This window comes from Coregonus clupeaformis, chromosome 14, assembly GCF_020615455.1.
Source record: "Coregonus clupeaformis isolate EN_2021a chromosome 14, ASM2061545v1, whole genome shotgun sequence".
In the NCBI taxonomy this organism is placed as follows: Eukaryota; Metazoa; Chordata; class Actinopteri; order Salmoniformes; family Salmonidae; genus Coregonus; species Coregonus clupeaformis.
The window spans coordinates 8,424,443-8,437,998 of NC_059205.1; the positions used below are offsets into that span (position 1 = coordinate 8,424,443).

Consider the following 13,556-nt stretch of genomic DNA (forward strand, 5'->3'; position numbering starts at 1 on the left):
GGAAACTCCCCAGACCTTAATCCCATTGAGAATTTGTGGTCAATCCTCAAGAGGCGGGTGGACAAACAAAAACCCATAAATTCTGACAAACTCCAAGCATTGATTATGCAAGAATGGGCTGCCATCAGTCAGGATGTGGCCCAGAAGTTAACTGACAGCATGCCAGGTGGATTGCAGAGGTCTTGAAAAAGAAGGGTCAACACTGCAAAATATTGACTCTTTGCATAAACTTAATGTAATTGTAAATAAAAGCCTTTGACACTTATGGAATGCTTGTAATTATACTTCAGTATACCATAGTAATATCTGACAAAAATATTTAAAAACACTGAAGCAGCAAACTTTGTGAAGACCAATACTTTTGACCACGACTGTACAGTTGAAGTCGGAAGTTTACATACACCTTAGCCAAATACATTTAAACTCAGTTTTTCACAATTCCTGACATTTAATCCTAGTAAAAATTCACTGTCTTAGGTCAGTTAGGATCACCACTTTATTTTAAGAATGTGAAATGTAAGAATAATAGTAGAGAGAATTATTTATTTCAGCTTTTATTTCTTTCATCACATTCCCAGTGGGTCAGAAGTTTACATACAGTCAATTAGTATTTGGTATCATTGCCTTTAAATTGTTTAACTTGGGTCAAACGTTTCGGGTAGCCTTCCACAAGCTTCCCACAATAAGTTGGGTGAAATTTGGCCCATTCCTCCTGACAAAGCTGGTGTAACTGAGTCAGGTTTGTAGGCCTCCTTGCTCTTTCAATTCTGCCCACACATTTCCTATAGGATTGAGGTCAGGGCTTTGTGATGGCCACTCCAATACCTTGACTTTGTTGTCCTTAAGCCATTTTGCCACAACTCTGGAAGTATGCTTGGGGTCATTGTCCATTTGGAAGACCCATTTGCGACCAAGCTTTAACTTCCTGACTGATGTCTTGAGATGTTGCTTCAATATATCCACATAATTTTCCTTCCTCATGATGCCATCTATTTTGTGAAGTGCACCAGTCCCTCCGGCAGCAAAGCACCCCCACAGCATGATGCTGCCACCCCCGTGTTTCACGGTTGGGATGGTGTTCTTCGGCTTGCAAGCACCCCCTTTTTCCTCCAAACATAACGATGGTCATTATGGCCAAACAATTCTATTTTTGTTTCATCAGACCAGAGGACATTTCTCCAAAAAGTACGATCTTTGTCCCCATGTGCAGTTGCAAACCGTAGTCTGGCTTTTTTATGGCGGTTTTGGAGCAGTTGCTTCTTCCTTGCTGAGCGGCCTTTAAGGTTATGTCGATATAAGACCTGTAGTCCTCTGTAGCTCAATTGGTAGAGCACGGCGCTTGTAACGCCAGGGTAGTGGGTTCGATCCCCGGGACCACCCATACGTAAAAATGTATGCACACATGACTGTAAGTCGCTTTGGATAAAAGCGTCTGCTAAATGGCATATTATTAAGACTCGTTTTACTGTGGATATAGATACTTTTGTACCCGTTTCCTCCAGCATCTTCACAAGGTCCTTTGCTGTTGTTCTGGGATTGATTTACACTTTTCGCACCAAAGTACGTTCATCTCTAGGAGACAGAACGCGTCTCCTTCCTGAGCGGTATGACGGCTGTGTGGGCCCATGGTGTTCATACTTGCGTACTATTGTTTGTACAGATGAACGTGGTACCTTCAGGCGTTTGGAAATTTCTCCCAAGGATGAACCAGACTTGTGGAGGTCTACAATTTCTTTTCTGAGGTCTTGGCTGATTTCTTTTGATTTTCCCATGATGTCAAGCAAAGAGGCACTGAGTTTGAAGGTAGGCCTTGAAATACATCCACAGGTACACCTCCAATTGACTCAAATGATGTCAATTAGCCTATCAGAAGCTTCTAAAGCCATGATATCATTTTCTGGAATTTTCCAAGCTGTTTAAAGGCACAGTCAACTTAGTGTATGTAAACTTCTGACCCACTGGAATTGTGATACAGTGAATTATAAGTGAAATAATCTGTCTGTAAACAATTGTTGGAAAAATGACTTGTGTCATGCACAAAGTAGATGTCCTAACCGACTTGCCAAAACTATAGTTTGTTAACAAGACATTTGTGGAGTGGTTGAAAAACGAGTTTTAATGACTCCAACCTAAGTGTATGTAAACTTCCGACTTCAACTGTAACTGTTCTAAATTGTGTGACAATATTTTTGAGTGCGGAAGGATACCTGGGCAAACAGATACTTCAGTGAGGCAGCGTCGAGGAGCGGACTACCCCCTGGTTCGGTCTTCGGCCCATTTCTGTTCTTTCTCTCGAGGGCGTGTCTGCAAACACGTGGCACACTTTCATTCGCACCATGCCAGTTGGTGAAGTAGAACCTGGATAAAGAGATGAGGGTTATCTTTAAGGTATTTCACTGTCGGTATGAAGGTTTTGTATGAAATAAAAACATTTAACTCAACAAGTTTGTTGAATTTGCAGACCAAATAGCTGCTGCATCCTAAAATGGTTCCCTCTGTTTTGTTCCTTCAATATTTGTGACAAAATTGAGGAGTAACATATCCTAATGCTTACCTCATGCGATAGTGGAGCTTTAAGCGGGTGCTTTCATTGAAGGTGTGATTAGGAGGGAACCAGATTTTCCTGACCTCGTCATACAGGGCAAACAAATTGAAGCAAAGAGGGGAAATGCCTAAAAAGAGAGAGACATGATTTCCCTCAACCCTCAACAAGAACCAGCCAGGTGCTGTTTGACATAATGTCATATTCATGATCCATGACAAACATTCAAATCAGTCAGGGGGGAGAAGGAAGACTCTTGGAATTTCTCGAGAACACGGTCTGTGAAAATATCCTGCTGAATGTTCTGCTCAGAAATGAAGGATACAAACAGAGGAGAACAAACCGAGATGGGGCACCAACTAAGAGTGTGTGTGTGCGCGCGTTTGTGTGTGTGTGAGAGAGACAGAGAGAGAACGAGAGAGAGAGAGAAAGAGAGAGTGAACAGAGACGGGGGACATACACTGAGTATACCAAACATTAGGAACACCTTCCTAATATTGAGTTGCACCCCCAATGTTGCCCTCAGAACAGCGGATTTAACAAGTGACATCAATAAGGGATCATAGCTTTCACCTGAATAGTCTATGGCATGTAAAGAGCAGGTGTTCCTAATGTTCTGTACACTCAGTGTATGTGCCAACACTAACGTGACTCAGACTCACCGCACTTCTTGGCTGCCTCTGTGCACAGCTCCTCAGCAGTGTAACAACCCCGGAGAAACTCCAGCTGGTGAGAGTCTTCCAGGTAGAAGTGGATCTCGAGGCCCTGCACTATTACAGGAACTGAGGTGAACTCGCCCTTCCGCCTCTTCCTCATCTTTACCAACAGTTGCCTGCCCAATTCCATTGCCCTGCTTCACTAAAATAGATAAGGTGAATGTTGAGAGGATGAAGATATAGTAGGTTACTATGTGGCTTTAATACACTACACGACCAAAAGTATGTGGACACCTTCTCTCATTCCAAAATCATGGGCATTAATATGGAGTTGGTCCATTTCATCCCAAAGGTGTTCGATGGGGTTGAGGTCAGGGCTCTGTGCAGGCTAGTCAAGTTCTTCCATACCGATCTCGACAAACAATTTCTGTATGGACCTTGCTTTGTGCATGGGGGCATTGTCAAGCCAAATCCAAACTGGCCTCCCTTGAGAGGCATTTTGCTGTACCAGAACAACCCACAGTTGAGCTCAGCACAACGCTGATTGGCTATTTATTTTTTTATCAAGGGAGGCCAAATGCTTGCTGGCATTAATCAATCAAATGCTAAGGTGGCAACATGTCATACTCTTTTGTTACAGATAGCTTCAGATACATGGGCAACACATACTGAGACAGAGGGGCGATGTTTCCCTCACTCGGGTTATGATTTCTCAGGTGAGATTGAGCCACTTGCGAATTTTATTTGTATTTTTTATTGGTCTAATATATTTGGGGAAGCCTGGCTTCCCTTGGCATCCATGAATACACGCCACTGCGGTGGAAACACTTTTATGCGCAAATATTGATATAATAACCATCATATAAAAGTAAACTCGTAGTTACTCGATGATATGTTGTGTGGTCCTCCCACTACGACTCGGGAAAGCATGCAGTTTATTAGGCTACAGATGAAATAAATGATGATGAAATTCACAGGGTGGTGAAAGTGCACGGTGATGAGCTTGATGCTCCTTTCCAATAAATATCGAGGGTCTTATTCTGGTGACATGATGATTGATGCTTGGCTGCCATTTGACAAATTCAAATAATCTCGCTCTTTTGTCCATAATCATCTCAATGTGTAGGCTATACCCGCGAGCTGTTGGCAATAGTGCACTTGCCAATACCAGAGTGGGAACATTCCCTATATAATGCAAAACATTTTGTGACAAAACCATCAGTAGAGTTGAAAATGTGATGGAAACACATATAACTAATTTCTTTTTTCGGTACATGGGAAAGTAACCGCAAAAGGTATTTGTATGTGCACTGGGTCATCACACACATACTTTTATCCGCAACAAGTACATTTGATGGAAACACATCTCTGGTGGGAAAATGCGCATATTTTATATATGTGGATTGTAGAATATTCGCATGAAAATGTGTCACCAATTGGATGGAAACCTAGCTATGACCTATTTATTGGTAGACTCAACACTTTTGCACATTACTTGTGTTTGGGTAGTCTATTAAACACAACAGAATATGCCTTATTAAAATAATAGTGATAATAGCTAGGTTTCCATCCAATTGGCGACAGATTTTCATGCGAATATTCTCAAATCTGCATAAAAACAATATGTGCATTTTCCATCCAGAGACGTTTCCATCAAATTGACTTGTTGCACATAAAAGGCTGTGCGTGATGACGTAGTAAATACCTTTTGCGGTTAAATTCCCATGTACAGAATAAAAAATACAAGTTAAATGGGTTTCAATCACATTTTCAACTCTACTGATGGTTTTCTCACAAAAAAAAAGTTGTTATATAGGGGCCCACTCTGGTATTGGCACGTGCGCTCTAGCCAACATGCTATCTGCGCGCTGTTGGCTAGAGTGCACGTATAGCCTACATGTTGAGATTATTATGATTATGGACAAAAGAGCGAGCCTATTTTTATTTGTCAAAAGGCAGCCAAGCATCGATTATCATGTCACCAGAATAAGACCCCCGATTTTTATTTATTTATTGAAGTTCATCAGCCTACCTAATAAACGGAATGCTTTCCTGGCCAGTCATAGTGGGAGGACCACACAACATGTCAACGCGTGACTCCAAGTTTACTTCGATATGTTGGTTATTATAACAATATTTGCGCATAAAAAAACGTTTCCACCTACATTTCTGGCATAATTCATTTTACCGACACAAAAATATCCTACCTTGTCTAGCGTATTTTGTTTCGTCGACATTCGGAAGGTTTACCGGAAAATGTTCTGTTTCCATCAGGCTTGTCATGACATTTTTTTATCCGACATGTACTTTACTCACATAAAAAGGTTGAATGGAAACCTGGTTAAAGAAACCGAAATACACTGGGTAGAGCATGCCCAGAACTTGTGTCTGAGCGCTACTGCTCAGCCAAATTATGCATGCAGGGCTCCTCGTCCACCCCGCTCACATGCTCTACTGTAGTATAAAAAATAAATAACTGCTCGTCTCCAGTCACGTAAAATGACTTAGAATTACATTAAATTCATTTATAAAAGGCTTTTTTTTTTCTCGGACCCACAAATAAAATGATAGATTCATGCAATGTTTTTATTATAAAAGAGATCTTGTCTCCCCTACCCTTGTCAGCGGTGGTCTTCGAACCCACAACCTTCTGGCCTGCAGCCTTGTGCACTATCAAAATGACTACGTTGCCATGTAATGCTTATAAGAAGAACACTTACTAAAACTGCATATCTAAGGCTCTGGTCTGCCCTAAGAGTGAGGGTAGACGGTAGGCATGTTCTCTGCTATCCACTTTAGGTATTCATTCGTATTTTGGGTATGGTGGATGGTCACTTATTTTTTTTAAAGCGTTCAGGGAGGGTCACATAAAACATATATATTGCTGAAGGGAGGGCCATCCATTTTCATTTCAGAGACGTTCGATTTTCTCCAGGTATCCGTCATTATAAATAACGTACAGTCCTTTACAGTATACAGTTGACCTGTGCCAATAATCCATGATGAAACACCTCATAATGAAACTCACCTATTTATTGCCGTCCACGAATCTCTGGAAAAACCACCCTGTCTTTCATGAGTGACTCAATATCAATGTACTTATATTATTCTATATTATAATGATTTTCTCAACATTTATCATTGATAAGGGTGTTCAGTTCTGCGTAATGAAGTTGGCAAATCTCGGCGGCGTGTCTTCCAGGCAAGCGTTGTGTCAATTCCCGAAAATGCTTTCGAGAATCTACGCTCATCTAGTCGTCTATTGGTTATTTGGTTAATAAATCTAGCGGAAACAGAATGAACCCGTGTACTGGATTACAGACCAGGACTACTAGGCTATTTCAATTAGTTACGATGAAATACTTCAATTCAAGAGCAATTTTACAGCAAGGAATATTTTGCACAGTAGGTGTCAAGAATATTCCGTAGCTGAGTTCATTAATACAATTGTGAAATATAAATACTGTAGAAATAGAGAGAAATAGAAATGTTGACCAAACATAGCGAGAGCAAATGGCTCCTTTAAGAAAGTCAGCTGATGCAAATAAAAAGTTCGAAGGAGGAAATAGGAAGTCGTTTACGAAAAACCAAGCACAAAGAAGATAAACGGACAATTTAAGACATAAGACAATGGCGGGTATTAAAGGTAAATTGATTGATACTTGCGCTACAAAACTCTCTTGTTTCCATAAACGTTTTCTCCCGACACTGGCAAGCTAAGTGCAACATTGTATCCATTCCACGTAGGCTACGAACACTTATTATGTATCATGGCTAGAAGTTATCTAGCTTTTGTCAAATTAACGTCAAAAGTAGATTTTTTATTTTAGCTAACCCTAACCATTTTCCTAACCTTAGCCTAATTCTCCTAACATGCTACGTTAATTATTCTAACCTGCAGCGTACATTATCATAACCTGCTACAAAATGTCAAATCTGAAGTTAATTTGACAAAAACTGTATCCCTTCTAGCCATAATCCTTGTTATGGTGTCACGTATAACTTTTGCCTTGTTGTGATACGTTGACCGTGGCTTGCACTGTTACATTGACATGTTAGTTTGTTATCCAGTATTGCAATATAACATAAAAGGATACAATGTGCTTGTGTATTTCCCTACAATGAAGACTCAAGTACGATTTATTTGGCTACTTGAGAGTTCGCAATATATGCAGGCTTACGCCTTGATCACACCGACTGAGTCATTGCGTTTTGGTACACCAGAAGTACATTATTTTCCAATGGAAAGCTGCGTTTGCCTTGCAGCGCTGCGTTCTGTGTGGTGCATATGTTGGATTTATCGAACATGTGCGTCAAACTCGGGTTGACAGAAATGGTAGCAGAAGGTGAATGTTGAACTTTTGTTGCACACATATCTAGATGATGCTGCATACTATTTTTTGCACAATGACGCAGTTGGTGTATTCAAAGCATTACACTTCGTACACACCAACTGCTTATTTAAGTTTTGGGACACCAGAAGTACATTAATTTCCAATGGAACACTGCGTTTGCCTTGCAGCATTGCATTGCAGTGCATTCTGTGTGGTGCATACGTTGGATTTATCGAAGGTATGTGTCAAACTGTATGCATAAACGGGTTGGCAGAAATGGTAGCAGAAGGTGAATGGTGAAGTTTTGTTGCACACATATCCAGATGATGCTGCGTACCATTATTGCGCATACCACTGTAGGTCTGATCTAGGCGTAACAACTTGATCACACAGTCATTGCGCAAAATAGTAGGCAATGTGTGCAACAAAAGTTCAACATTCACCTTCTGCTACCATTTCTGTCAAGCCGTCTACGCATACAGTTTGACGCATACCTTCGATAAATCCAACGTATGCACCACACAGAACGCACTGCAACTGCCTCTGCAACGCAATGCTGCAAATCAAACGCAGTGTTTCATTGGAAATTAATGTAGTTCTGGTGTACCAAAATGCAATGACGCTGTCGGCGTGATCGAGGCGTAAGAGCAGGGGAGACAGATGAGGGAGACGGCAATGACAGATTGGAGCCTGGCCTGTAGGCCTTCATCATGTGGCCGCCACCTAGTCACAGCCTTGCCTGACGTGAGCGTATTCACTTTTTGTGTGGGTGGGAAGTGGTGTATGATGGGGTGTTATTCTCAGTTGATTCTATGTATTTGTCTATTCATGTGGACAATAAAGTATATCGTATATCACGGGGAGTGAAGGCAATCCACACTGAAAACGGTGAACCAACTCTCTCTTGAGAGACTTCCTAAGAAAATGTAACTTAATTGTGTACATTCCATTTGTCCTTTTATTTACATTCATGATGGCAGAACCTTATTATTAGTTGCATAATACACTGTTATAAGTTGCATGCTACCATTTTTGTATTTGAGTATTTATTTGGATGGGACATTTGGCTGCTTAGAGTGAGTAGACTACTGAGTAGGATCCATCTTTGCTGGATAGCCTGTAAGAACCCTGCCTCTAAAAGTGATCTACAACTGCCTCACCATCTCTGTTTTTTGTCGTCCTATAGCGCTGGTTGGGTTGTCCTTCAGTGGAGCTATTGGCTTGACGTTTCTCCTGTTGGGCTGTGCACTGGAGCAGTATGGGTACGTATTTACCCCTCACCTCTGAAGTCTGTGAGACACTCTTGTTAAATGGGACCACACATGTAAGTCAGCGGTGTAGCTAACTCTGATGCAGTGTGTCACGATTTTCTCCAAGGTGGTTAAACCTATTGGAGCAGTGGTTAGTGTGTTTGCATGTGGGGTGGGTGACCCAGATTCAAAACCAGCAAAGGGGTGTTATGTTCTGCATAACTGATTTGAAGCGGTTTTGTTTTCATTGTTTTCCCAGGGTGTACTGGCCTCTATTCGTCCTCATCTTCTACGTACTCTCTCCGATCCCCACCTTCATATCCAGAAGGCTCAGTGATGACAGTGATGCCACCAGCAACGCATCCAGAGAGCTAGCATACTTCTTCACTACGGGCATTGTGGTGTCTGCGTTCGGGCTTCCCATCATACTGGCCCGGGTTGCATTAGTGAGTCCTACCTGATATTGTCAATGGTCAATGACTGTCATGTGTTGCTTTATGCCATTTATAAACTGATTCAGGGTCAGTTTAAGTGTTGATGCTCGTAATGGTAATAATGACTTGGGTAAGTAAAGCTGATCCTAGAATACATATAGTTGTGAATGGTAGTCTTGATGATACCCAATAATAGCTAAGGTAACTGAAGGTGGTTACGACATCTATTTATTACATGTTAGCAGAGCTGTAGTTAACATCTAATAAATCCAATTGATAAGACACATTCACTGGTTGTGCTCTATCTAGGTTTTGTTCATAACGTCACACAACAGAAAACGTTTAAATATTTAGGAGCTGAGAGAAAAAAAAAAGGGCATTTCTCATTGGACAGGTCCAGGTAGTCCCTCCCTGTTTCAGTCCGTTTTATTCCGTCTGGCGCCTAATGAACATGGCCCTGTACTCTTACAGATCCAGTGGGGGGCCTGTGGCCTGGTGATGGCCGGCAACGCTGTCATCTTCCTCACAATCCTGGGCTTCTTCCTGGTGTTCGGAGGGGGAGACGACTTCAGCTGGGAGCAGTGGTAGACCGTCTGTGGATCTCTGGCACAATCCCAAATGGACCCCTACACCCTATGCACTTGTGGAGATCTGAGATTTGACAGGTGTAAGTAATATGGTAATAGCTTCACCTTGCCCTCTGATAGGCTAGCTAGGTGGAAGTTTCACCATATTGTTTAAACCAATCAAATATACTCTGATCTCTGCAAGTGTGTAGGGTCTAGGGATCGATTGGGTCACAGGGACAGAGGGCGTCAGTCATTCCTTTTAACAACAAGGTTACAGTGGTGGACGACAAATATGATAAACAAAAAGCTACTACCGCCTAACGTCGCTACTAACTGACGTTTTAAGAAGTTGATGCTGACTATTTAATGTCCTAATGAGAAAGGGATTGGTTGGTGAGAGAGGGTGACACTGAACAGTGTGTCTGGGATGTTAATGGACAATGACACTGCGATGTCTGTCCTTTCTCCTTTTTCGCTGACACCTGATCAGTTTTTATAGTACTCGCTCCATTATTCCCTTCAACCCTTTTGCCTGTTCTCTCCCCTATGCTGAGGGAGAGTCATTGAAAAGCAGTGTCCCGTCCAGAAACCGCCTCTACCCCCCCTAGGAACTTGTCGATCTCTGTGAGAAGACTGGATAGGTGTAAGCATATGGTGAAATATCACCAAGTGCAGCTATTAACTATCCAAGTCTTTAACATCTACTCCAGTGTCTAGGGCATAGGGTCTAGAGTGGTTGTTTCTGGACAAGGCCCACCTCTCTACATTCATATCTATAAAGCCAGAGGCTAGTTTCAGGATCGTAACAACTTGTACATGTAGAGGGATACTGTTTCTACTTCATTTAGGGATTATTCTGTTTGTTTGTGAAAAGATATCTTGCTAATTTTAAGCGTAAGCTTTTCAAATGATCTACTCATTCTTGCAGTTGATTACGTGTGTACCTTTTTGTTTGTGGTTGTATGTATCCATATCTATTTTATATGATCACTTTGGGTGTGACTACATAACCAGGTCAAGGTTTCTGTAGTTTGTCGTTTTCAACATTTTGCTCCAAGACAAAAAAGCTTTATTTCAGGCCCTTATGGGAATATTTCCACCAATACCAAAGGCCATTTAAGAAAATAAGGTAGACATGATTCATTCCCCCAACTATGGTTTCTGATGTCTATGATTAGTAAAGACGTCATTCAAATTAATTATGAAAACACCATTATTATGTTATGCCATTATAAGCTGTTTTTTCCCCCACTGAGGACAGAAGCCAAAATGGGGGTTTGTGAATCATGGTCTACATTTGTAAAGGAATGTTGATTTCACACATGGAATGTAAACACTATATATTTTGAGGTTTTTAGACCAGATCTGTTTGTGTTCAAATGAAGTGCCCACGTTTCTATTCACCAACAAACTAATTCACAAGTGCCTGTTAAATATCAATTTTTTACTTATTCAAAATGTTTTTATAGAACTTATAAAAGTCACTTTTTACATTCTATATTGGTAAAGCCTGAGAACTCATAGTACATTATAGAATTATGTTTTGAGATATTGCAATTGGTGACCAAATGTAACCAGACTACTTTATACTGAGTGATTGCATGTTGCTATAGCTAAGTATGCAGTATGCCTACTTACAATCAATGTCTTATTTTCACTGGAGGGTCTAATGAAGGAGTGTTTCAGGGAGAGTGGCCATATGCAACAACAACAAAAAATACACGTTTCCAATTCACTCCTGCGTATAAATGATGCACTTGTACGTGTGTGTGTAGTAGGACAAATATAAGCACCCACCAAAGAAGAAAAAAGATTGAACCACATTGCTACATGATCTTATCGTATGAATATAAACGTTTTTTTTTTTATGCGCTATCGTTCATCATGAAGCGTTTGTGTTGCACAACTCTGTTGACTTTGTATGTCAACTCAAAATGTAACATCACTTTCAAAACACTAGAGGGCACGAGAGAGACTTGTATTTAAACTCCTGACAAAAACCTACACGTAGTCTGTTTTCTAACATTAATTAAAGCACTATTGAAATAAAATATTTCCTGTTTGCTTTTTAATATGTCAATATATCAATGGGCATCTTTTGAGTCCAGTATTTTTGCAGCTTTACATCACAAAGGGGTTGGCATGGAGAGAGAGCTTTGGGACAGAAAGCCAGAACACAAGTGCAGTTTGCTGGCACAGTCACACAGGAGACTTGGGAAGTAAAGTGATCTCCATTTTAGCAAACCTTGTTACTGAATCAGATATACTTAGACTTATTAATAATGGTACAGTTGTTAGTTTCTTCTGAGATTGTTGTATTGTATGCAGCATTTAACACATTTAGTGATATGCTGAATTACCTATCACTTATGTAATAATAATAATAATAATGTACCCTTTTATTTTTTTTTGTCAACCACAATAAAATGTTTTATATACAGAATCATTGTATCTGTATACCATGGCCAGTCCCTGGGCACTATTAATGGATGGAACATTTTAGTAGACACCTGGATTTACACAGCAGCTATAATGACTGGAAAAATCTCTGTGAAGACCTCCCTTGGGAGAGAGATGGGGAGAGAGAGAGAGAGAGACGAAAACAGACAGAGAGAGTAAGGGAGAGAGAGAGAGACGGAGAGAGGATGCTAATTGGAGGCTAACCAAATGTCAATTGGATGCTCACCCTAAATTCAGAGGATAGGCCTAAACAGTGTTTTTCTTTAGTATGGGGCATCCCAAATAGATTTTTGAACAACCTTTCAATCAAATCCAATTTCATTTGTCACGTACACAGTTTACAGCAGGTATAAAAGGTGCAGCGAAATGCTTGTGCGCTAGCTCCCTCCATAGTGCAGTACAATAGTTAATAACAATAATAAGAGTCAAGTCAAATAAAAAATTACACATAATTGAAGAGGTAGTATGCCTAGTAATAGCCTGATATGTTTACAATAGGATATACAGAATAGATCATGAACAATAGGATATACAGAATAGATCATGAACAATAGGATATACAGAATAGATCATGAACAATAGGATATACAGAATAGATCATGAACAATAGGATATACAGAATAGATCATGAATGATATACAGAATAGATCATGAATGCGCTATGTCAAGTATGACTATTTACAAATATAAAGTGGGTAGTGTCTTGGTCATGCAGTATATAATAGAACAGCAGCGTTGTGTGTGTGTGTGTGTGTGTGTGTGTGTGTGTGTGTGTGTGTGAAAGAGTCTGTGTGCATGGTTGTTTATGGATGGCTGTGTGTGTGCGTGTGTGTAGATTCAGTGCAGCTAGTCTCTAAGGTGCAGCTAGTCTCCTAAGGTGCAAATAGTCACTAAGGTGCATGTTTGTGCAGAGAGACAGCTAGGGTTAGCTGTTCAGCAGTCCAAAAGCCTGGCGGTAGAAGCTGTCTCGGAGCCTGTTGGTCTGAGACCCGATGCTCCGATACCGCTTGGCAGATGGTAACAGAGTGAAAGGTCCGTCGCTCTGGTGACTGGAGTCCTTGACGATCTTCCTCAAACACACAGATGTCCTGGAGGCACAATCTATTGGCACAATTTAACTTATTTACAAAAAATACACGCAGCATCAAGAACAAAGTAAAAGCGACATGATTACGTATTTAATGTTTATTTAATTAGATAGAAATCAATGGTTCTTTTATTTCAGGCAGCCTGTGTCTTCCGCCTGTTGTGGATGCGCTCAAATTGCCATTTTGTGTTTAGCAAAGCGCAACTCCTTTAAGCAGACAAAAG

The 13,556-nt window shown here is 40.7% G+C and overlaps 2 protein-coding genes across 2 annotated transcripts in view; one reads left to right on the forward strand and one right to left on the reverse strand.

Annotated features, from left to right (window-relative positions):
• The window catches only part of LOC121580669 (tyrosine-protein kinase JAK1), a 30,961-nt gene extending 24,561 nt beyond the window's left edge, over nucleotides 1–6,400 (reverse strand). The window contains 4 exon segments of the mRNA XM_041895648.2: nucleotides 2,208–2,358; nucleotides 2,555–2,672; nucleotides 3,205–3,400; nucleotides 6,227–6,400. Of these exon segments, the coding sequence (XP_041751582.2) occupies nucleotides 2,208–2,358; nucleotides 2,555–2,672; nucleotides 3,205–3,388 (453 nt within the window). The 5' untranslated portion in view covers nucleotides 3,389–3,400; nucleotides 6,227–6,400.
• A 337-nt stretch (nucleotides 6,401–6,737) lies between these two features.
• Nucleotides 6,738–11,857, forward strand: LOC121580671 (leptin receptor gene-related protein). The gene is made up of 4 exons (XM_041895649.2): nucleotides 6,738–6,844; nucleotides 8,719–8,794; nucleotides 9,042–9,228; nucleotides 9,688–11,857. The coding sequence occupies exons 1-4, from the start codon at nucleotides 6,829–6,831 to the stop codon at nucleotides 9,802–9,804; spliced, it is 396 nt and encodes a 131-aa protein (XP_041751583.1). The 5' UTR covers nucleotides 6,738–6,828; the 3' UTR covers nucleotides 9,805–11,857.
• Nucleotides 11,858–13,556: the final 1,699 nt, after the last annotated feature.